Source organism: Panthera onca, chromosome C1, assembly GCF_046562875.1.
Source record: "Panthera onca isolate mPanOnc1 chromosome C1, mPanOnc1 haplotype 2, whole genome shotgun sequence".
Lineage (NCBI taxonomy): Eukaryota > Metazoa > Chordata > Mammalia > Carnivora > Felidae > Panthera > Panthera onca.
The window spans coordinates 127,738,179-127,762,722 of NC_138346.1; the positions used below are offsets into that span (position 1 = coordinate 127,738,179).

The 24,544-nt window shown below is 53.9% G+C and overlaps 1 protein-coding gene across 2 annotated transcripts in view; it reads right to left on the bottom strand.

Moving 5' to 3' along the window:
* SLC6A17 (solute carrier family 6 member 17) overlaps positions 1 to 23,552 on the bottom strand; it is a 51,562-nt gene extending 28,010 nt beyond the window's left edge. The window contains exons 1-3 of one of the 2 annotated variants that reach the window (XM_060623871.3): positions 23,119 to 23,552; positions 5,668 to 6,040; positions 1,205 to 1,362 (exon numbers count right to left, since the gene is read on the bottom strand). In XM_060623871.3, coding sequence (XP_060479854.2) covers positions 1,205 to 1,362; positions 5,668 to 5,953 — 444 coding nt within the window. In that variant the 5' untranslated portion in view covers positions 5,954 to 6,040; positions 23,119 to 23,552. Of the gene's footprint in view, positions 1 to 1,204; positions 1,363 to 5,667; positions 6,041 to 6,971; positions 7,157 to 23,118 lie in introns of those variants that run through there. The other variant, XM_060623872.3, reaches the window with a different exon arrangement.
* Positions 23,553 to 24,544: the final 992 nt, after the last annotated feature.

Genomic DNA, 24,544 nt, shown 5'->3' on the forward strand with positions numbered 1-24,544 from the left:
TACTGTCAGCAGCCCGCCTCCAGAAAGATGTCACTTTCCATGTCTCGGAAACATGATCGCTACCCTTGGCAGAATTGCATTTGAGATAGGAGTACACGGATTCTGACCGAGGGTCCGAGTGGTTTCTCAGAAAGCAATGCTTTCACGCACGGGGGTTTGCCGTATCCGCTCTGGATGCCGAGAGGCCCCTTCCGCCTCCAGCGGCCTGCTCGGTAATGCTGATCGGCGTGAGCGCCGAGGGCCCTTTACCGCATCAATGTCACGAGCCCTGGCGTGCAGGAGCAGACGCTCGGACGGCACACCTTAACTGCAATATCGAGGGAGAGGGACCCCCACTTCTTTCACTTGGGTGCTTTCAGGCCAAGGGGAGACCTATTCACACTCACGTGCGTACACACGGCCAGCCCCGGCAGGGTATGCTGTACTTGGCCGTGTCTCCCTGGGCAGAGGTGATGCCCGCCATGACTGTGGGAGCCACACAGACCCTCCCCCAGTCTCTGCCTGAGACAGGTTTGGGCTGGCCATGCTACCAGGCCTAACGGAATGCTCAGTCCCTTCCAGAGGCAGGTGTGAACATGTGCACCCATGGGTTCTGCCCATAAGGGAAGCTCAGTTTCCTCACCTCGAGAGCTAAGCAGAACCTCACCTCCAGGCCCGTAAATGAGCCTCACGGAGTTCCCCATCCAGGCCCGTGGGGTGTCCCCGGCTCCCGCTGTTCCAAAGCCGGGTCGGCCACAGGCTGTCATCTGAGACCTTCTCCAACGCTGCTCATGTGCACAGCAAAGTGACAAGGAACCCCCACGCCTCAGGACTGCCTTTTCCTGCCACACATCTGCCCAACTGAAATACTCCTCAGTCAAGGAGAGAGGAAGGGCCTCTCTCACGGGGAGCTGATGGGCTGGGAAGCATAGGCATCTGGGACTGGTCCACGTGTCCACGGAGAACTTCGGCTGAGATGTCCCAGGCACCCCCTCGAGACGATGTCCCAGCCTCTCCTCCTTGGCAACAATTCCCAATATTATATCCTGCCTCGGGCAGTAATTTAGGCACTGTGTGGCCCTGAGACACCGGCTGGAAACAATTCTCATGCTGAGGGTCTCCCTCCTGCCCTCGCCCTGGCCCAAGACTCTGGTCTACAAACCCCGTACCCCAGAGCAGCCCCTCTGCCTGCCGGTTAAGTGCCCAGTGTCTGCCTCCGACTCACTATGCAGCTGGAGAAGCCGATGCCCCCCAAGCGGGGGCACACGTAGTGCCACACACCAATGCTGCCACGGCGGATCCTCTGGCCCACAGCCAGCTCCAGGAAGAAGAGTGGGATCCCGATGATGATCAGTAGCACGAGGTAGGGCACCAGGTAGGCACCTGGGGAGGAGAGAGGAGCGTCATGGGGTGTCTGGAGCACAGCACCAGGGTAAAGGAGGACAGCCATGTCCTGCAGACCTGCCCACATCTCTGATCACCCCCAAAGTGCCAGCGGTCCCGTGCTCCTCCAGGAATGGTCTGGCTCATACGTGTGGCCCACCACCCACTGGCCGCCCAGGCCCTCCTTCTCCCCCTTGACTCCTCTGCCCTGAAATGCTAAGGGGGGATCTAGATGTAGGTCCATGCCTCTCGCTCACAAGGTTGGATTCAGAGATGGACAGACAGACAGACAGATGCCGCACTCTCAGGAATCCACACGTCAAATCACAAATAGACACACTCTCCCCTCCCGACGTACTCTGTGGACACCTGTTCACACCCCCTCCTGCCCACAGAGAAGCAGCCCCAGATGGAGTGGACCCTGCTTCCTCGTCCCCCAGAGGCACAGCCCTGGGGCACAGCCCTCCCCGCATCTGAAGCAGATGCTGACACAGCAGACCGGGTAGCTCCAGGGAAGCGGAGCTTTTGGAAGCTCTCCAGGGAGAGAGGGTCTGACCAGCATCACCATTAATCTACAGCTAATTGGGAGGAACGAGGGAGAAATTAGCAGTTCAGAAAAGCACAGCCGAGAGGATCATAATGGATAGACAGGATGGATCTTGATAAAGATTCCAGATGAGAAATTAAACTCACTGTCCCTGGCCTCACTGCAGACACAATCTCAATTCCAAGTGACAGGGCAGTTAGCAGGAGAATTAAAATCATGTCTGGACACAGATGAGCGATCCCTGCTGAGAGATGTGCCAGCAACCCAGTCCTGTTAGCAATGCTGTCACACAGCCCCCGTCACCAGTGCCATGAGGGCCACCCAGCACCCCCAGACCAAGCCTTGCCGGCTTGGAGCATCCAGAAGACCCCCAGCCACATGGCTCTGGCCCCCATAACATGACATCCGTATGTGTGCGATCTGCCAAAGAACCCGGGGGGATCAGGCGTCTCTTGGGCACAAGACCCAGCGCTCGGCAACAGTCAGCTGTTGACTGTAGGCCTACCATGCACTTGGCATGTGCGGGGTGCGGGGGGTGGGTACTTGGGTGAAAGAAGGCACAGCCACTATCCCAGGAGAGCTCACAGTCTGGAAGGCAAGACCCTCAGGTTCACACGAGCAATGTCAGCACGCGTACACACACACACACACACACACACACACACACACGGACCAGTCACACAGAGCCAAACGAGCACACGCATGCTGAGGGAGGGGTCAGACAGAACTCATCAGGAAAGTCCTCCAGGGGAGGACTTACCCACCAAACCTTACACAACAGCATCTGATTCATTAAACATCCACATGCATACAGTCACACGTACACGTAAATTCCACGTGTCGCTAGCAAGCAGCCTGAAAAGAGGGTGGGCCCGAAGGACTCGCGGTTCTGTCTCCTGGTCCGGGGTTCGGGGAAATGAGAGAGGAGAGAAGTGACATGCAGAAAAGCACAGGGACACAGCCTCCCTAGTTTCGTATTTCACCCACATACCCTTGGGTGGCGCAAGATGTGCAGAAAGATGGGTTTCAGGGTATCAGAAGAGCAGGCTGGCATCCTCTGGGGATGCTTCTCTCCTCTGCCCCAAAGAACCAGGGAAAGCCTCCACATCCGTGCTGTCCAAAGAGCGGCCCCACAGCAGAGACCGGTCCCTGGAAACCCGCCACCTGTCCCTCGGGCCGGTCGCCTGCGCCAGGCCCAGGGCACTGACTTGGCTGCAATTCTCCTGACCACGCCACGGCCTAGCCACGCGCAGCGCTCGGGGGCTGGGGGCTGGGTGAGAATTGCTGGTTAGGCAGAGGTACTTTTCTTATCAACCTTTGCTGAGATCATTTGGAAACGCACCCTCTACCACCTTAGAAAATACAACCTGGAGGCACAACTAGATTGATCTCCTTTGACGTTTCAGGGACGTTCGGGAGCTTCAGGTCGTCAGCCTGAACAGCCAGGAGTGCTGTGCACGGTGTTAGAAGTTTCACAGAACATGGCTCTAGGAAGGTAGATTGTGTGATCTCTGAGGCCTCCTGGATCTCTCCAGTCTCTGTCCTGGTCTATATTCTAGGTCTTGCTTCCGGCACACCCTGAGGTTATTTCTGGGCTTTGAAGCACCACCTTGGTCTCAGCCTGTTGAGATGCATACTAAGTAGGGGCTGAGATCTGGGGGTGGGCCAGACCCCCTGGGCTTGAATCCTGGCTCTGCCACTTACTAGCTGTGTGACTCTGGACCAATTACTTGATCTCTCTACACCACTGTTTTGTCCTCTGCCTAAAAAAGGATAATGACATTAGGTAGAACCACATGAAACTGCTGATCTCTGACCATTTTTGACTTATAAAAATGGTCATTTCACATGCTTCAACTCTACCCCTATGGCACAGGGCTGTTTCAAGGATTCAGTGACTTCCTTACCCCTTAGTAAGCACTTGATGAACATTTGCCTCTTTTCATAAAGATAAACAGGGAAAAAAAAAAAGCAAACTAAGAGGACACAGAATAAAGAAACGGTCAGCATCTAGTTGCGCTAAGCAGAGTTCCAGAGTTCCCACCCAGATTTAAGCAAAGTTGGACTGGATCCTTCACGGCTCGGAACCACAGAGCTTCCACTCTTGGACCGAATAGTTGTCTCTTTCCTGTATGTGAAACATGATAATTTATCTCCTTCCAAAAAATATTTAAGATGACTTATCATAAACCCCGTAGAATACTGGAGTCAAAGGCAGAGATAGAAAGGGACTCTAGGAATCAGAGAGCGAGGAAGGATGGGGCAGGAATGAGTCATGGGGAGCTCAAAATCCTGAGAGTTATATCAACTCAGTGACCTGAGTCTGGCCACACCATATAGGCGAAAAGCTCTAATTCGTAGCTATTTATTGATTTATTAGAGGTGGGGGGAAGACCTTTCAAAGCATGGAGAGCATACAGTGAATAAATGGTGCCATAGTGGCAAGATAAAAGCCTCTGGCCTCAGTTACACCGACTCGAGGGGGCATGCTCACTTCCCACCCTTCAACAGAAATTGGAAAGAAGGGAAGTCTCCAGCCAGGCTCGGCCTCTGGACGAGAGAGTGTTCTGCAGAGGAGGGAGCATCCCTGAATGGGGCTGCATCTCTGGGAGAGGCTACATGGCCAGAGTCCCACAGAGCAGAGAGAAAAGGAGTCAGGTGAGAATGCCTACAAAGCTGTGGCCACCCATCAGGCTGGAGTGTGGCAGTCCCAGGCCACAGGGACTAGGAGGCACAAGGGCTCTCTGCTGGCTCCAATCACTTTCCCAGGACCAGATGTCTGAGCTTGTAAATGTCCTTGTTTTCAGCCTGCTAGGTTTTTCTGTGTTTATTTTCTGTTAGTTTTCCCCTGGTTTCAAAACAAATTACCTTTGAAACATTCCAGCCTGCCTCAGATGGGCCAGAGGATAAGGGCCCAGGGGCTGCTACCCACCCGGGTGGCTAGAAGTGGTTAGTAGAAGGGGTTTGATTCCAAGGGCAAGATCCTGTAGGCGGAGTAAAACTTGGGGGGCAGTGCGAGGCCCCCTCCTACCTGGGAGGCAGCAGGTATGCTCAGACTCTGGGGGCCAAGCTGTTCTGGTTAGAATCTTTACTTTATCACTAGCTGTGTGACCTTGAGCGAGATACCTAACCTCTCTGTGCCTCAATTTTGCAGTCTCTACCATGAGGATAGTAACTCCTTCCTCACACAGGGAGTAGGGGGATTCGATGGCTGAACTGTATGAAATTGGTGCTTTGGTTGGTCCCAGACACTTAAATATCAGCAGTTTCATGCATTTTGGCCTAATATCCAGTAAGTGCTAAGCAGTGCCTGGCACCTGCTAAGCCTTTAAGTATCATGGCCAACAGTTGCTCTTTACCATGCGTCAGATAACGGTGTTAAGCATTCCACACATAAGGCTCACCGAATCTTCCCAACTGTGCTGTAAGGCAGGATCTACTATTATTCCCATTTTACAGATGATGACAGAGAGGCACAGAGAGATCAAGCAACTTGCACAGGGCTGCAATGCCGGCTGGCTGCACTGGGGTTTGTGCCCAGGCAGTCCCGGGCCAGAGCCCACGTTCTTATCATCATCATGCCTGACAGCCTCTTGGTAGCTATTAACCATTAGCTATTTCTGGGGAGCCTTCCCCTGGACTCCCGAGCCCCACCCTATGAGGGCTCCAATTCTGCATCAGCAAAGGGGCGTCCCTTTCCACCCCTCAGCCCGGCCCATTTGCAAGGCCCCCCTGGGGTAGGCAGGGCTGCCTCTTACCGCCTCCATTTTTCTGGCACAGGTAGGGGAACCTCCAGATGTTGCCCAGGCCCACGGAGAAGCCGATCTGGGCCAGGATGTACTGCAGCTTGCTGTTCCAGGCCGGCCGGTCCTCCATGTCCAGCTCCTCCTCTGCCGCCTTCTGCTTGCCGCCAGCCTCACCTGCCACATTCAGGATGCTCTGCTTGTAGTCCACGGGCTCCTCGAGGGCCAGCAGGTCGGCCACCGACTCCGTGACATGCTCACTGCTGTGCTCACGCTGGGTCACCTTGCTGTTCTTAGGCATTGGTGACGCCTGGGCCACGCAGCCCCGCTCCCCGGCACTCAGAGAAGGTGGGGCTCAGCTGCTGTCAGCTCCTTCTCATCCAGGGACCTGTGAGACCAGGTGAGCAGGGGAGGATCAGCTGACCACCCCAGAGAGGTGGGGAGCCCGAGCGGACCCAGATCCGCCATCACTCTGGGCACATACTCGGAGGCTGGGCTGTGAGTGGCCTGGAATGTTGTGTTTGTCTTTCTCCCTGTCAGGGGGTACCCACCGAGGGGCTCAAAGTCTGCAGACTCCGTTTTCTCACAGGCCCTGCCTGAGCATGCCTGAAAGGTAAACCTAATGGGGTAGGAGGGGCCAACCCACCCACCAAACCCAAATAAAGGGGCATCCATGATGCCACTGCCCCGTTTCGTAACCGCATATCCTGAAGTGTTCAAGGCCCTTCGGAGGCCCCCACAGCCCTCTCCTCCCAGGTGGTGCAGGTTTGTGGCCAAGTCCTAGCCCTCCTGAGCTCTAGCTATGTACCGAACCATCTGGTGGGACCCTGGGAAACCAGTGTCTGCCTTCTCTGGGGTCTTTCTGTTCAAAATACAGCGCATGGGCCAGCAGAATCACAGGGAGCTTGTTAGAAATGCAGAGGGCACCCGGGTGGCTCAGCTAATTAAGCGTCCGACTCTGGGTTTCTGCCCGGGTTGTGACCTCATGGTTCGTGGGTTCTAGCCCCGCGCTGGACTCTGTGCTGATGGTGTGGAACCTGCTTGGGATTCTCTCTCTCACCCTCCTTCGCTGCCTCTCCCTTGTGTGCTCTCTCTCTCTCTCAAAAATGAATAAAAGAAAACTTAAAAAAAAAAAAAGAAAAGAAAAGAAATGCAGAATGCCAGGCCCACCCCAGACCTACCAAACCATTCTCTGTATTTTTACAGAACCCTTAGTGATTAAAAGGGACATTAATGCTTGCAAAACAAAAACAGAAAACAAACAAGAAAACAATAAAACATAAACAAAACAAAAAAACCCAAAAGGTTAGAGCTCTCACCATGGGGACCCTGAACACCAGCCCCACATCCGGACCTTCATTCCCCAGGCAGGAGCGCTGACCAGGTTCTGCTAAGGATTCTGGCACTAAAGCCCTAGAGGTGTTTGCTTAGTGCCAACAAATGCTGGGTCATCGCTCAGCACTGACATTATCTGAGGGCCACTGCAGCCAAGAGCCAGTTCTCCATCCTCCGGTGACAGTTTTACAGCAGATAATGTCTGCACGATGCGAGCGGGGGAGGCAAACCCTCCCCTGCTCCTGCCATTCCCCATCCGTCTCTCAGGCTTTCCCTTAAAGAAATAAAGCACCAAGGAAATGAGCCCTTTGAAGGATATCAACATGCTGCTGTGTTTCAAAGCACCTCCTCGTTAAGGGGAGGTTGGAGGATTTAAAATTAAACACACGTACACCCCGGCCTGCAGTTGCCCTGTGTCTTTCTAGGGATGTAAATTACCCGGCTCGGTAATCACTTTACTAGGGGAAGGAGCCGCCTCTGGAAGTCTGTCCTGGTCTGCACCATTGGAACAGCGCGGGCAACGGCACCGTGCAGCAGAAGCTTGACACGGACCTCCTGGCTGACTCCAGTAAAGCCCCAAACTTCAAGGGAACCTGGCCAGCCGGATCCTGTTACACGTGTAGTGAAGCTAGGACACCCGACAGATGGGGACTGTTCACGCTGGTCTGTGTGGTTAGCCAGTCCTCCCTGGGCCAGGCCATGGACCACAGCAGCAGGTGACAACTCCCTGAAGGGAAACCGTGAGTCTTTGGTGACTCCCCCTTCCACTCCAGGAACGGTCGAGGTGTTGGGCTTTGCAGTGACCGAGACAGAACCAGCCTGCCAAAAAGAGCTCAGAATTCCCTATAAGAAACACAGCTCTCTGTTGGGACTCCACTTCACATTGGGCCAGCCAAACATTCCACTGTGTCCTGGAGGGAGTGTGTGTCTGGGGACCTTTCAGCCCTCCTCCTCCTGCCCACACGACCTAAGGGAATGGTGCCCCTAGGAGTTATGCAATGGGGAGGCTTTTGTTCTTGTCTGGACTGCCAGGATGAGCCCTTTCCCCTTCCCCAGTCAGCAGATCCCTGTCCCCAGGGCACTCAAATGGAGAAAACCTAAGCACAGGCAATGGCAGTTTGAGAGAGAGAGAGAGAAAGAGAGAGAGAGAGAGAGAGAGAGAGAGGCAGAGAGAGAAAGAATCCCAAGCAGCCTCCACACTGCCAGCATGGAGCCCGATGCAGGGCTTGAACTCACAAACTGTGAGATCATGACCTGAGCCAAAATCCAGAGTCAGACACTTAACCCACGGAGCTATCCAGGTGCCCCTTAAACAAGAGTTGTTATTAAAAACTAGAACAGGAGGGCGGGTGGGGGGCACCTGGGTGGCTCAGTGGGTTAAGCGTCCAACTCTGGATTTCAGCTCAGGTCATAATCTCATGGTTTAGGAGTCTGAGTCCACATCGGGCTCTCTGCTGTCAGCACGGAGCCTGCTTCAGATCCTCTGTCCCCCACCCCCTCTCGACTTGCTGTCTCTCTCTCAAAAATAAATAAACACTTAAAAAAATTAAAAAGTAAAAACTAGAACTGGGGAGAAGGGTTGGGGTCCGTCTGGAAACTGCAGTTACCAGGGTGCCAGCTCAGAGCCTGTCTCCAGGTACTCTGCCTGCCGTGGAATTTGATGAGAACAGTCCGCGATGCATTAAGTACGATTTACTGCTCATCATCCCACAACTGGAGAAAACCAAAGGGGATTCCCGCAAGCATGCAGAATTTATCCTGACGCTGACCAACTGGAGAACATGCTTTCCCAAAAATAGCCTAGAGAGTGGCAGCTCTCGTCACCAACAGGAGAAAGTTCTGCAGGAGGGAAGAGCGTCATTCAGACGAGGAGGACTCAAGGACAAAACCGGCACATTCTGGTAAAGCCACAGCAGCATCACAGAAACCACAGGCATGATGGGAGCTTCTTCCTTCTTCCCAAGATGCGTGCCAGAAGGCCCCCTGTGCCGTCAGGTTTGCAGGACGAAAAGTGCAAATTTACAAGCGGAGGCACTGGCCTGGGCTGCAATCATGACTAGAACCTTCTGTGCCCAGGAACACGCTCAGGTGACAAAAGTGTCTGACACTTAGAATATTAAAGCTTGAGGGGCCCTAGCAATATTCCCATTCCATGTATGAGGACACTGAGGCCCAGAGAGGAAGCCAATTGCCCAAAGCCACTGGGTCACACTCAGCAGGGAGGTGGGAAACAGGACGAAGACAGTGGTGGTGAGGGCAGGGGCTTCGCAATCAGATGGACCTGGGTCTGAGATCTCCCATTTCTTTCATTCATTCGTTCATTCCCTCACTCACTTGTCATCCATTTACCGAGTGCCTTCTCTGTGCCAGGCTCTGTTCTAGGTTTCAGGGATAGAGCAGTGAACAAAATAAGCAAAATGTTTCCCCTCGTGGAGTTTATATTTCCTGTGGAAGGGCCAGATACTAAAGAAAGAAACAAACATATAAAGGCCAGTGGTGATACGTGACATAAAGGCAAATAACATGGGGTGGGGGAGGGGGTGTTGCAAACTGAAGGGCTGTTATTTTATGGTCCAGAAAGGCATCCCTGAGGAGGGGACATTCAAGCAGAGGCACTCAGGAAACAGATGTCGAGTGAGTGAGTGAATGAATAAATGGAAACGCTCAACCCCTGGCCTGCCTGTCTTCAAAGCCCCTGTCCTCCACCACTACAACCAACTGTAAGGACTCTGGCTGGTGCTCTGAGAGAGGTGGGCAGCCACTTCGCTTTAATTATGCAGGCGTCGGGCCTCTCGGGGGGGTGCAAAGGGTCTACATAATGACAGCTGTCCCCTCCAAGGGAGGGCTGCCCTGGGGACTCAATGAGCAGACACATCCAAAGTGCTCAGCACAGGGCCTGGCACCAGGAAGGACCCTGCTCCTGGGAAGCCTTGCATTGTTTGCTTTTTTGTTTTTTGTTTTTCATTTAAAAATATGTAACCCCCCCTCCATTTATGTTTGGTCACATAAATGCCAAAAGCCAGAGTCGGTTTGTGGCAGAAGTGGGGTGGAGATGGAGAGAAGCGTTTTCCAACACCACCACCTCAGAAATGCCGGTTTTTGTCACCAAGAGCTGGCACCACCCTGAGGCTGCTGGGACAGCACCCCACAAAGCCCAGCCCACCCACCTCACCTGGTGTCAAAGAGAAGCAGGTAAAGGCCTGGTCTTGGGTCTAAAGATCAGCAACATTATTACTAATAAAAAAACATGGCCTCGCAGTAAAGTCTAGCAATATTATTAGTCGCGCTGTAGCTCATATGTGTTATGGTTTGAAACCACTTGCAAACATTTTGCACTCCGTCTCCTGGCACGGGATGGGGTGGTGACACTGCTCAGAAGCCAGGCTGCACGGGTTCGAATCCCAGCTCCCTGCTTACCCGCTGCCTGGCCTCGCAGGTTTCTTAAGGCCACAGAGCTGCATCTCCTCAGCCATCAAAGGAGGACAGCATTTCCCACCTCACAACGTTGTGGACAGAACAGGTCGCACAGGTCTCAGAACCACGCAGGAGCCCAGCAAGTGCTCATAAATGTTGCCTCTCCTTGTCATCTCACTGGATTCACAGCCAGCCCGGGAAGCGGGTGAGGCAGCTGCGCCCCAGGGCAGGACAGCACCTGACTCACATCACATGGCTGGCAGTCCCAAGTCTCCTCGCACCTCTGCTGCCTCCATGGTTTAAAGAGGACACAGCACCAGTGGTGTGGATCATCCTTTCCCGCAACCCCCAGTTCCCTTGGAGGCCCTGGGCTGGTGAAAGGTCAGCTTGCAGACCAGGGCGTGGGAACCCAGCGTGTACCCAGCCAACAACCCTGAGGCATTACCTGGGACGAGCACCAGGGTCAGAGAAGGATCCAGGAGGGGCGGATTCCTCTCTACCCCTGACTTTACGGGGCTTGGAGCCAGCCGTGATCCAGGTACCAGGAGGCCGGCCAGGTGCTGGTCCCGACCACCCACCAACCAACCATGCAAGCTGACACCATTGCCCTGACCTCTCTAGGCCTCAGTTTCCCCGTGTGTAAAATGGGTTGGTCTTCATGATCTCCGAGGCCCTTCGCAGCCTGTCTGTATCCAGGGGGCATCCCTCCTGCACAGGGGTGCGAGGAAGGCGTGACCCGCCCAGAGCAGCTGACACTGGCCCTTCGGCCTGTGTGTCTTACCACCTCTGCCAGTTGAGAGCTCGCTGGGGTGTCGTGGGGACGCTGTGACAGCCAGCCAGCCTTACTCCAATTTTGCCCCTGCTCGGGAGCTGGGGTGGGCTGTGAAGCTGATTCCAGGAGCAGCTCGTCAGATGATGGAGCTCTGAGGCACTGAAGGGCCGCCTCAATTACTCAAAGCACAATGCAGGGGGGGCTCGAGAGTTGAGAGAGCCCTTGGGGCCAGACCTGTCACTTAGCAACCGATGCAGCCTGCAGCTCAGAAGCTCGCGTGAGAAAAGCAGCACCCAGGGAGTGAAGCTCCTTAAAAAGAAAAAAAAAATTGTGCGACTAGGAGGCAGACAGGTAAAAATATCCCCTGCCGGAGGGCTGACGGCTCCACCACAAGTTTCAAAGCTTGGCACTCGGCCATCACCTCAGGGGTGAGGGGAGGGTGCTCACCCTGTGACTGTGGCCAGGCCCCGCCCCTCCGCTCCAAGCATCCCCAGGTGGGGGCTTTCTGGAACACGGTGTCCAGTCAGCCCCCTGAGCACCCGCCTCTTGGGGTCACAGTCTCTCTCGTTCAGGAGGGTTGTACCAGTAACTCCGGGGACGAACCCCAGGGAATCACTTCTTTTCCAAGCCAGACCCCCCCGGGGGAACTGGGTGGTGAGGCCACCATCTTTGGGAAAGCAGGCGGCAGAGATGACGACAGACCCCCCCCACCCCAGGGCCCTGCTTCCCTCAGCCCCACGGGGAGCGCCGTATTTTGCCACTGTTGGATCTCGCGGCTCTGGGGACAGTACTGCACATTCTTAAATGCAAACCTCTACAACAGAGAGCTGGGAAGAGCCCCCAGGAGCGGGGAGCAGTGGGAGGACACCCAGTGGCCCCAGCCATAAAGCCAGGGTCCAACTAACTCTAGGCTGATCAGAGGTAAGAAGGAAGCAAGGTCGGGGTCTCTCTGACTCTCACACAACTAGACAGCTTCCTGATTTCCATGTGACAAGCCGTGGTGGCCCAAACAATTCTCCTAATTACCTCGGAGCCTCTGGGCTTCAACTGAGCCTAAAGCAGGTCGACTGTTATCAGAGATACAAATTGTCCTACAAATTATTTTTAATTGTTTTATTGAAACCTCCTGGCAGTCACCTGGGGCAAACTGCTCCTGACAGGCCTTGGTGATGGCTGCTCTCCTGGTTTTTCTTGGCCAGCACCATTTGGACCCCTCCTTCCCTCCCCCTCCATGCCGAGGGCACAGAGCCCCGTCAGTATGTTTGAGCCCGTCCTCTCTCCCACCCCCTGTGCTCTGGTTCAGCCCTTCTCTCAGTTCGATGCCTGCAGCAGGCTCACTGTCCTCCAGGCCTTCAAAGATAGCTTCCTGAAATACCACGTCGCCCCACTTCCACGGGAGAGAGCCCACGGCCCTTGCCAGAGACATTTGCCACTTCTCCATTCCCCAGCCTCAGCTGCCACTTCTCTGCCGGGCCCCTGTGCAGAAAACCCTCCCCAGTGTCTGCCTCCTGAAGCTTCCCTTGAAGGGAACCACACTTATTCCCATTTTACAGATGAAGAACCAAAGGCTCAGAGGGGTTAGCTATACTTTCACTGAATGACCTTGAAGGTGCAGCTCAAGATCCACCTTGCCTCTGTGGCACGTTCTGTGATGCTGTAAGTGAAAAGTAATGCTCCTTTCTTTCCCCTCTCGGCACGCAACTTGTAATACTCTTCCACGTTTTGACTATTTGGCTTTCTAGTATAACTCCTTGTGCACACCCCCGATGCATCCTCTAAACAGGGAGCTCCCTGAAGGCAGGAACCAAAGCATATCCAGCTTTGCGTCCACCCGCAACTGCCCCCAGCCCAGCCGGTGCCTGGCACACACAGGGCGGAATAGGACGCCTGCAGATGTTCCAGGGCTCCTGCCACCCCACCCTCTAAGAGCAACCTGCTTCCTATGTTGAAATCCTAACCACTGCCTTCACCTTTGAAACAGCAGCAAGGGCAAAAAGCTAACACACTTGACTGAGTCACATTTAAACCTACTAGATGCCTGCGTGCCCCAGCTATGGGAGCGGGGGGCGGGGGGGGGGGCGTGGGTGGGGGGGTATGAATGAAGTGCAGCCCAGAAGCCCATGTGGGGAGGACCCTGGGACTCGGAATCCAGCTTTCTGTTCTGTAATCATCTGTACAATAGGGAACAGTGCTTACCTACCAACTGCATCTGGTTACCACATGGATAGCAAGAGAAAGAAAAGATTCTTGGGAAGTCAAATAAACAGAACAGGAATTTCTGACTCCATTTCACAGATTTGTTGTAGACCAAATCCTCATGTATTACTATTGTACGTGCTCAGTGAATGTGATATGAAGGAAGTGAATGAGTGCATGAATGACAGGTGCATTCTGAATTCCCCCAATTTTCCAGAACCTGACATAATTCCCCAGCTTCAAAACTTTCCTATTTTCTGGTGCAATATTCCCATCCCCAAAACACACGATGTCCCAAAGACGCCCCACGTGGCAGTGTAAAGCAAAGGTAAGCTAAGAAGTCTGGCCGTCATTCGCTGACTTTCTGCCTCTTCTAAAGGATCCACTATTTGTGCCTCACTCTCTCCACTTTGTAGACAGGGTCTGCCTTCACCTTAGAGAGGTACACACCGGATGGGCACCGTCTCGGCACGGAGTGTTCCACGAGGCTGGTGGGACCATTGCAAACAGCAGCTCAGGCAGAGGAGCCAGTAGAACCTTCTGTGGCCCGTCTCACCTTCCTGTTACATTTGCCGAGCGTGCTCTCTGCAGTTGGTATTTTGTTTTCTTAGTCAAGGAGGAAGGGAAGCAGGAAAAGGGGCAGATGGTCCAGAGGGGGAGGAACTGGCACTGGAATACGTGGGTGGGGCCAGTGCAAACAAAATCTTTTGGTTCAGTTTTACCATTTCATGGGAGGGGGAAAGGCATGCCTAGTCGCTGTGGAAGCAAGAGCAGTGCCATGACCACCCCACAGATGCATTAACCTTGTGCCAGAACTTAGGTGCTAAGGGAACTTCTGAAGGCAGTGGGGGGGGGGGGGTGTCATCATTAACAGCAGCAGCAGCAGCAGCAGCAACAACAAACAACAACACAGGGATCCTTCTTGAGGGCTGGCTCTGTAGCAGCCACTGTGTGGAGCGGTCATTATCTCCTTAAACCCTGCCCATAACCGTATGAGTTTGGCACCACACTTACTGCTATCTTACAGATGAAGAAGGAGAGGCTCAGCGGGATTGGTTGCTGATTTCATTGAACCACTGGCCCTGCGATGCTGGTGCTTTCTTGAACTTACCGGAGAGGCTCAATGGAAGGTTTTCACCCAACCAGGTCACCACTGCCACCTGATCAACAGCCATTTTGAGATGCCACTGACTGTACATTGTGTCCTGAATTGAAGATGTGATGGTGTGCAAAAAAAAAAAAAAAAAAAAAAAAAATGCATCTTGGAACTGGTGAAGCAAAGCGACAGGTCCACAGGCACAAGTCAAAAACTGGAGGCCCCGGGTCCACACCAGCACAGTCTGACTCTGGGATCTGACTCTAAACCACAACACTATCACAGAAAGATGGGTTTTGGAGGCAGGGAGGTCTGGTTTGAGTCCTGCTGCCACTTACTAGCTGTGAGTCTTCAGGAAAGAACACAGAATCTCAGGGTCTTGGCTTCTGGACCTGAAAAGATGGAGAAGTCCCCAAAGGTGAGGGCCTCTTGGTCATGAGGACAAGATGAGATGATGCAGGCGGCATACCGTGAGCTGACACCAGCTGCCCCTTCACGTGAGCACATGGGGAAAGTGGGTGTGGCCAAGCCTAGGGGCACAGCTGCCCACTGTCCTGCGGTGCCCTGGCACCAGAGTACGACAAGCATGTGGGTGCCCGAGGACGCGGGGGGCTGGAGGGGGTGCTGGTGCTCCAACTGATTTCCTGCTTCCTTTACTTCCTTCAACCAATATTTATTGAACACTAACTATGTGTCAGACCCTGTTCTAGCACAGCAGAGAACAGAGCAAGCAGTGCCCATCCCCTGTGGGATTTATATTCTAGGGTAAAGTGACAAAAATCAGACAGATATGGGGCACCTGAGTGGCTCAGTTGGTTAAGCATCCAACTCCTGGTTTTGGCTCAGGTCATGATCTCATGGTTTCGTGGGTTCGAGACCTGTGTTGGGCTCTGCGCTGGCGACATGGAGCCTGCTTGAAAGTCAGTCTCTCTCTCTGTCTCTCTCTCTCTGTCTCTCTCTGCCTCTTCCCCACTCACACTCTCTCTGTCTCTCCCAGGATAGATAAATAAATTTAAAAACAGACAAATATATAATTAGTGCCATATGTATAGACATATATCTCCAGTATATATAAACATATCACATAAATATGTAATATTGAATGTGAGGGGACGGAGTGAGACAGGGGTGCTACAATATGTAGAGGGACTAGGAGGGCACACTCTGATAAAGACCTGATGGAGGGTGAGAATGGGCCATGTGAATATCCTGAGAAAGCATTCAGGGCAGAGCGAACAGGAAGTGCAAAGGCCCTGAGGCAGCCGGTTTGGTGAGTAGGAGGGCTAGAAAGAAGGACCTGGGCCTAGGGCATCCTAAGCAAGGGAAGAATGGGAAGTGCCTTCAGGAGGATAGCTAGACTCCAGAGTAGGCAGGGCTTGCAGAGCATGGAAAGGACTGGGTTTCCTTTCAAGGCTAATAGGGAGCCGTTTCAAGTTTTCAAGCAGGAGAGTGATGTGACTCAACTGTTTTTAAAAAGATGACTGAAGGACAAGTGAAGACACAGGGAGGGTAGGTAAGAGGGGATGGTGACCTGAGCCCGGGGCGGTGGGTGAGGTTTAGGTTTTAGAGACAGAGGGAAACATAGAGCCCCAGAGTGCTGGAGAGCATGCCAGGTCCCCGACAGGTAGACAACCTATGGGACTGTCCCAATTTGGAAAAAGACAAAAGTTTTTTTAAAATCACGTGTTAAAATAAAATTCCAGGAGCAAGGAGCGGAAGCCTCACTACCTACTTTCCTCATTCATGAGAGGCCCATGGTGGTAACAGATGGGTCCTCACAGTATCTGTCCAAATTCTCTGACCTGGATTTTCTTTTCTGTTTTTGTTTTTTTTTTTTTTAATGTTTATTTATTTTTGAGACAGAGAGAGACAGAGCATGAAGGGGGGAGGGGCAGAGAGAGAAGGAGACACAGAATCGGAAGCAGGCTCCAGGCTCTGAGCCATCAGCCCAGAGCCTGACACGGGGCTCGAACTCACGGACTGCGAGATGGTGACCTGAGCTGAAGTTGGACGCTTAACCGACTGCGCCACCCAGGCGCCCCTTTTTCTGTTTTTTTTTTTTAATTAAAAAAACTTTTTTTATTAAAAAATTTTTTTTAGCATTTATTTATTTTTGAGAGACAGAGATAGGCAGAGCATGTACGGGGGAGGCGGAGAGAGAGAGAAAGAGATACAGAATCTGAAGCAGGCTCCAGGCTCTGAGCTATTTGTTAGCACAGAGCCTGATGCGGGGCTTGAACTCACGAACTTCGAGACCATGACCTGAGCTGAAGTCGGACGCTCAATGGACTGAGCCAGCTAGGCGCCCTGGACCTGGATTTTCTTAAAGCCACTACTTTGTCTTGCCTCAGAAAGAGAGACAGAGGGAACCAAGGGTGTCCAATTACCTGTGTTACCCACCAGACTGCTGAAGGGCACTTGAAGGAATAGTGATCAGAAACCCTTAATTACAGTCCTAACATGATGTCTCTTTCCTGGGAATGAGAAGGGTTTGTGGCTCTTTCCTCATCAACCCTCAGTGTAGCTTTGTGGAGAGGTGGGCAGAAAAGTGCCCCTACTAGGAACAGGTCACAGGACAGCCGATCGCAGTGAAGGGAGCAAGTATTTTTGAAAACCTGCTATGCTTACATATGTTATTTATACCCCCAACAACTTGGGATAAAAATGTAATTCTCATTTTACAAAGAAACCCAGGCTGAGGGAAGAAAACTATCAGGTACAAAATTATCCTGCCATGAAGTGAAAGAGTGGAGATTCAAACTGTGGGCCCCTGAGCTCTGTAGCCCATTTTCTTTCTGATATTCTAGTGCTTTCCAATCTTTTGTACATCATGACACATGGAGAAGAGAACACTGATATGGCACACTGGGGTAAGTGGTCCCGGCACCCTAGGCCATTCCAGGCAACTCCAAGGAATAGAGGCATCGTTATTTCTGGGCCCCACACTACCCATCTGCGGCACTGGTTAGGAAGTTTTCCAATGTACCATGACACGGTGCAAAGTGATATACCCGAATCTCATTCAGCAAGTCAACAGTGAGGTGAGTCCATCTACCACCATTTCTCCCTGAGGTTAGGAGCTTCTTCATTTGGCCAGGTCCTTTCCCAAAGCCAATGTCACAATGCAAGTTGGGGGACTGGTCAAGGAGGTTCCTTCCAGCTGCTCTAGAGGAGTCCCCAAATTACTAGCAGGCAGGTCGTCTCGGTGGTGTGCCAGGACCGTGGACAGCGCCCACCAGGCCATTCAGGAAGCCGGCGCTGGGTTGCACCTGCTCTCCTTCCCTTCCAACCCCCCCAGGGAAGAGGAGGTCCGCATCCCCACTGGATACTCACCTGGCAGCACCTGATGGAGCCGCTCCAGCAGGTGACTGTTCGCTTCCCTTGAAAGGTAGCTTTATCAAACAGCACTCCTGACCTGGAGTGGGATTTAAAACCACAGGAGCCCAGGAGTCTTATAATTAAAGAGAAAATGCAACCAGCAGGAATCTGGGGGTGTGGACCAATGAATTCTATTTGTAAGTGAAAGAATAGGTGGCAAATTAGTGGTGCACAGAATCCAGTGGAAATTCTCATTAAACCAGTAATTAGAAATGACAGAGTACAGGGAGAGGCAACTTGTTATCTTCAAATGAACTGTGAGTAGCCTTGGAAGGCACAGAGGCAGCTCAGGGGCACAAATGCAGCTGATGAGATGACCCCAAGGCCCAGGAGCTGGGGCGTTATTTCCTCCCGTTCGTGCCTGCCCCACCCTCACTCCACAAGAGGTCCCAGAGCAAATAGGGCTTTAAGTCTCAACTCCCAAGTTAGACACTCAGGCTGCCCAGGACTCCCCTGACCCAGAATTATGCTCCAACAAAATGTACCTGGTCATGAACATGAGAACAATAGGGTACAGCAATCCATCTTGCACCTGAGCTGATGTGCTCACCTGTAAATTTTCTGTGCACGGTGAATATCTATTTCTTTTAACAACTGGATGTATCCATAGTTGAACAGTGTTTTAACTTGAATAATAACTCATGGGGGTGGGGGAGGGGGGGACTTTTCAAAGGACTCTGTCTCCACAAAATGGCTGCCTGTGGAGCCAGGGCTTCTGGGAAAACCCTTTGTGTCCTCTGGGGGTGGGGGAACATCAATGCTTACATTCCAGTTATCCACCCTCACTTACAAGAACTTCCCCACCAAGATCAAGGGTCGTTTGGACATACCACGCAGGCTAGGACAATACGGGCCTGTCCTGCCAGGGATGGTGGTTTCTCAGAGAATAAATAGATGAAGAAGCAGGAAGAATCTGATGCCAAGTTTCCCAGCACAGCCCCAGACTCCAGTGGCAGAACCCCAAGGGTGAGGAGAGTGGGCTCTCCACGGGACAAGATGAGGAAGCAAGCGGCGTCCTTCCGAGCAGTCCACGCCAGCCAGCGGCTGCCATGCATAACCTTGGAGTGTTCGCAGTTTTGCTCTGGAGTCTGGGGCCTCACCAGAAACTGCTGCCAGTCCCTGGCACACACTCTCCAGCAGAGAAATCTGACACACCAGAGCTCCCACCAGCGACTGACCGTCCTTGATTCTGCAGATGCGGAAATCCTCAGGGCGACATCCACTGTGCTCTGACTCTTCCCTCACTGCTTCCAGCACCAACCCTTGACTTGGACAAACTTTAAGGAATGAGGTCAGGAGTGGTAGAGTCGGGGTAGGGGTGGGGATGGGACAAGACAAGATAGGACAGTAAAGCAGCATGATGGAGCCTAGGATCTCCCGCTGGATCCTAGCTCCCCTGGCACCACAGACCATATTTCCCAAACCTTGGAAGTTTAGGTATGTTCATTCTCCACCAAATTCCCATTGGTGGAGGCCCATTTCTCCCTTCCTCAGGGCACTAGCTTAAATAACTAGACCCACAGGTTTAGACAGCCTCATTTGGGTATAAATGCCTAGGCGGTCTGCAAACATTTATTAAGAACTTACTGTGAAGTGGTTAAGAATCTGCCAGACCTGAGTTCAAATTCTCAGACTGCCACTCACTGCTGGTGTGACCTTCAGCAAATGATTTAACCTCTCTGAACCTCAAGTCCCACATCCGTAAACTGCAGGGAGCAATATCCATCTCCTGGGATTGTAGCAAAGATTAAACGAGGTGGTATACGAATAAAGCACTTAGTGCAACACAGAAGCCTCAGTAAAAACCTGGATATTCTCACTGTTTGCCAAGCATGGCATGAGCTCCTGGAATCCAGAACTGCACCGGCCCCTCCTAAAAGCACACAAAGTAGGCGCTTCCCCACAGGTCACTGACCCGCCTGATTCTAGGGTAGCACACTAACACAGATCCGCAGACCCACACTAACACAGTCTGGGACGCTAGGTGGGGGAGGGTGATGCACAAGGGCTTTGTAGGGGCTGAGTGACAGAGTCTTTTCCCTGCCTGGTGCTCCAGATGTTTGGCTGTGAGAACTTCTTGCAGCCCAGCCTAGGAGTGAGTGATAACTCAGATCTGCTTCCAGGAAAAAAAGCCCAAATCCACCTTCCCTTTAAACTATGTGGCTGCTTATCTTAACAGCCTTAAAGGGATTCATGATGAATTGTCCTGCCGCAGCAAACTTAGATCGGAAAGGAGCTCGAGAGAAGGGGGGACACACCGGCAGTAGGAGCCTGCTTCTCAAGAACCCTCTCATCTCTGTCTCGATCATCTTTGAAATTTGTTTCCAGGTCCAGTGGGGAGAGCATCAATCCAGGGTGCATGTACCACACACACACACACACACACACACACACACACACACACACACACTGCCAGTAGTAGACTGGACTCCCCTAGGTCAGCACGGCCTCTCTGGCTGCACCATTATTGCCTTTCACTCTTGAGGCACACACATCTTAGCTCAGCACCAAGCCTAGACATCTTACAGAAAGAGACAGCAAGGGGCCAGGATCCCTCAGGGAAGGCAAGCGACACACTCCTTTCCTCTCCAGGAAAGGCCAGCCTCACCTCCCCAGGATGGTTGTCATGCAGCTTCCAACTCCATGATGGATAGGACAAGAGGGAGGAGGATGGCAAGATCTGGCCGTATGGCAGGGGCCCCCAAAGTCCACCGGGCAAGTGCCACAACTTGAGACCAGGCCATGGTCATGGACAATTCTAAGGAGTCAGGGCCTGTGCTGGAGTCTTGCCCTGGAGCTGTTGCAGAGACAGCTGAGGGCACCCATCAGACCCAGCACAGCTCTGTCCACCACCTCCACCCCACCCTTCATAACTCTTCTTTTTTTTTTTAGATATAATTTATTGTCAAGTTAGCTAACATACATCGTATACAGTGTGCTCTTGGTTTCAGGAGTAGATTCTGGGTGATTCTTCCGATTCTTCGCTCACATACAACACCCAGTGCCCATCCCAACAAGCGCCCTCCTCGATGCCCATCTCCCATTTTCCCCTCTCCCCACACCCCCCGCCATCAACCCTCAGTTTGTTCTCTGTATTTAAGAGTCTTTCATGGTCCACGACCCTGCTCTTACTCAGCGTGTCCTGGGGAGACCTGAAGGTTGGGAAGAGGTCAACGTGAAGCTGAATTAGGGGTCCTTCGCAAGCACATGTGAAGCCCTGACACTTTCACTTGTCTCCACACCCCCTCTCACACCAAGGCACAAGGGCAGGGAGAGAAAGAACCACCTCTGGTTAAGGCCCATAAAGAAAGAGGTGGGGAATTAACATTTTAGAGCATCTGCCACGTGTCCAGCACTGGGCTCAAAATAAGCTTGAGGAAAAGGCACCACAGGCATCCCTCTTCTATGACCGAGGAAACCAAGGCCCCGGATGTAAAGTGACTTGCCCAAGGTCACCCCGCCCTGGCACCTGGCAGAGCCCTGGGCCCACTTCCGACCACAAGCACACAGCCTCCCCCTGGGCCACTGCTCCAATCCCCCAACCCCAACCTGGCTCTGTGTGCCTTCCCTGTGGGGTCAGAGCTCTAGGACACCTGCCCAGTGCCTGAGTTTTGCTTGGCTCACTCTGAGGACCTGCCTACCTCTAGTCAGTGGCCCCCAAACTCTGGGAGCCCTGGCCATCGCTGCTTACAAGCCCTGGTAAAGAACTCCATTCAGCTCACAAACAGCTGACACACAACTCTGTGTGACTCAGGCCAAACGAACTCACTCCAATCAGAGCTGGTGGGCACGATTTGCCTCCTGCACTGAGTCACTCTCCAGGCTGAGCTGCAGGGATTTGCTGAGACTCACCACCTACTTAGCCACAGCTGCTTGGTTGGAGAAAAAGCCAGCACGGGAGCTGAGACCTCTGACAGTCCCAACGGATGGGCCACAGCCAAGGACAATCGGGTGTGACCTCGAAGCCCTTCCTCCTGCCTGGGTGATGGGTCCACCTGGCTGGACCATGGGGTAATGTAAGCACAGCATGAAATACAGCAATTCTTCACCATGAACCTCAACACACTCTGACCTTGTTCTCCAGACATCAATCAGTATGTACAGGACAGCCTTACAGTTAGGCTCGAACTAAAGTTTTGGTTGATATTTTTTTTTTTTTTGAGCCGTTACAGGATTTTCTCAGTTCCTGGAAGTTCCTGTTAACAAGGGCAGTGCCCTCAGAAAAATCTTCCTTCTCTATACCACGACCCTGTCTTCCCAGCCCGATCCACCTGCCTCCCTTTCACAGCTGAATTGCCCCAAAGGTATTTCTGGTTAGAAATTCCCTAATCTGAAGGATCCGTTACAAATTTCTCAAAGAAGGAAAGAGGAATGAAATTTTAAAAAATAAATAAAAACAAAACAAAAACATTTTTTTTTAACGCCACTTGACAGCCACTGGGCCCCCTCAAGTGACTGGCCTCAGGATTTCCGAAGGGCTGTCTGGCCTTTAAAAAGATAACACCAGTCTTCCTTCCACGGCAGCCGCGCCCCTGGGGGAGCGGCCCTCCCCGGACTACCGTGAGCATAGCTTGGGAGGACGTTGGTTGCACAGGTATAAATGTGGCTGAGGCCTCTCCCGAGACGGCGCCCTCTCCAGACCTGCACCCCGCGCAGGTCCCCCATCTCAGCCATTCGCTTCCCAGATGCGCTTCCCTCGAGGGAAGATGGGTTCCCCGCTAGCTCCGAATTCAGCGAGGTCCAGCTCCCGGACTCGGAATTAAATATTCATCTCGGGCGTGAGCGCTCCGCTACTCCTGCCAATGTTACTGTCAAGGTCATGGGCCTGAAGCCCAGCGGCTGAGGCTGGGGTCTCCGGCCGCGCAAGAGCCTCCCCGCGGGAACTGCGCTCTGGGCGCGCAGCTCCGGGCGGCCAAACCGGCCGGGCCTCCCGCCCGGTCCTCCGCGGGCGCTTGCCTCTGCACCTCTGCCGGATTACCTCCGGAGTTCTTGGGCCCTCCTGAGCCCTGGAAGCTGGAGCCCGTTGGTGAACCCATGAGCGCGGAGCTGGGCACCCCCGATGCGCCCGAGGAGCGCGGGCCCCGGAGCTTCGTCGCCAGGCAACGGCGGCTGGAGCGGCGGGAGGAGCCCGGGGCCCGCGCAGGGCCGGGCGGGCACCGGGCAGCGCCGCCTCGCACCTCTGTCCTTAGGCCTTCCAGGCTGGGGCGGGGCCAGAACAGCTAAAGTTGCGGTGGCTGGCCGGGTACAGCCAGGCAGGGCGCGGCCCGAGACTCACCTGTCCCGCGTGAGCCGTCGCGCGGACTCGACCCCCTGCACTCCGGCCGAGCAGCTGCGGTCCCCGACGGGTCGCCGGCTCACAGCCCCTCCCGCGGGCAGCCCGAGTCTGGCGGCGGCGGGCACCGGCCGGGGTTGGGAGGGGACCCGGAGCCGCGCGTCCGCGCACGCGACTCTGCTCTCTCCTCGCTCCCTCCCTCGCCGCCGGTTCCGACTCAGATCCCGCCCGCGGCGCGCTCGAGCCTCTCTGGGGAGCAGCCCTGGGACCCAGGTTCCGTGGCGGAGGGAGCGCGTGGGGGCTGCAGGCGCCAGCGCCGAGTGTCGCCCTCCCCGCGCCCCGGCCGCGCCGGCTCTGCGGAGCGGAACGGAGCTGGGCGGAGCGCAGCGCGCACTGTTCCCTCGCTTTCCGAAAGGCCACCCTGGCGGCGGGGCGCCGTGACGCAGGCTTGACTCACGCTCGGGCCCGCGTCAGTGCGAGGCTCTGGGGCCGCAAGCGAGGCTCTGATGGCCGACGACGCAGGCGGAGGGGGTGGGCAGGGAGAGGGAGAGGGGCTAACCCAGGAGCGGCCTCTTGAGGCCCCTCCCCAGGACACCCAGACCCTGGGGCTTCATCACGGGGGCTTCCATTATCAGAAGAATGGGGCCCCAATGACCAAGGGTCTCTGGAATCCTGGGCCCCATTTTGTCACCCTATCAGGTGCAGCTCTTTGGCCCTCCTTCATGAATTCGGCTTCACCCAAAGTGCTTACTCCCCTGCTGTAGCCACCTCCACGCACCCCTGTGCCTTTGCTCACTCTTCCCCTACTTGCAATTCCTTTTCCACGCCACCGTCCTTCCATCCTACCATCCTGCAAGACCATTCCCTGTGCAGTTCAACTTCACTACAGTACTCCCCTGTTGAGCTCCTACTGTATGCTGTGGGCAGCAGGGGTTGAGAAGATCGCGGAACTGCGGGCCGCGCCTCTGGAACCGGCAGAGTGGGGTTTACCTTGATAGCCACAATACCAGCCCAAAGGACTGAGGAACTCTACAAGATGGGGAAAGTGGGGGGCTATGAAGGGAGAGGAAAATTCTGACTGGGTTCTGGGCAGGCCTTAAGGATGTGAGCTGGGATCCTGGCCTCAGAGGGTGGATAGGACTTCAACAGATGCAAGGGGAGAAGGTTGGCTCTTGTGGACGGGAGAGCACGACAAGAGCAAAGCTAGCAGAGAGTGGAGAAGTGTGCAGGCGGTGACTGCTTGAGCTGGAGGGGTGGAGCAACAGGGGTGAGGTTAGGGAGGTGGGAGCTATCCTCCTGGGCCTTGGAGGGCTGTGTGGGGAGTCTGGGATGAATTCTCTCTGCTCTAGGGGATCTTAGCATTAGAGGCAGTGTTTGGGAGGGGGTGGCGGAGGTGGGGGCTGTTTCTCAGTTGCCCTATTGACAGGCA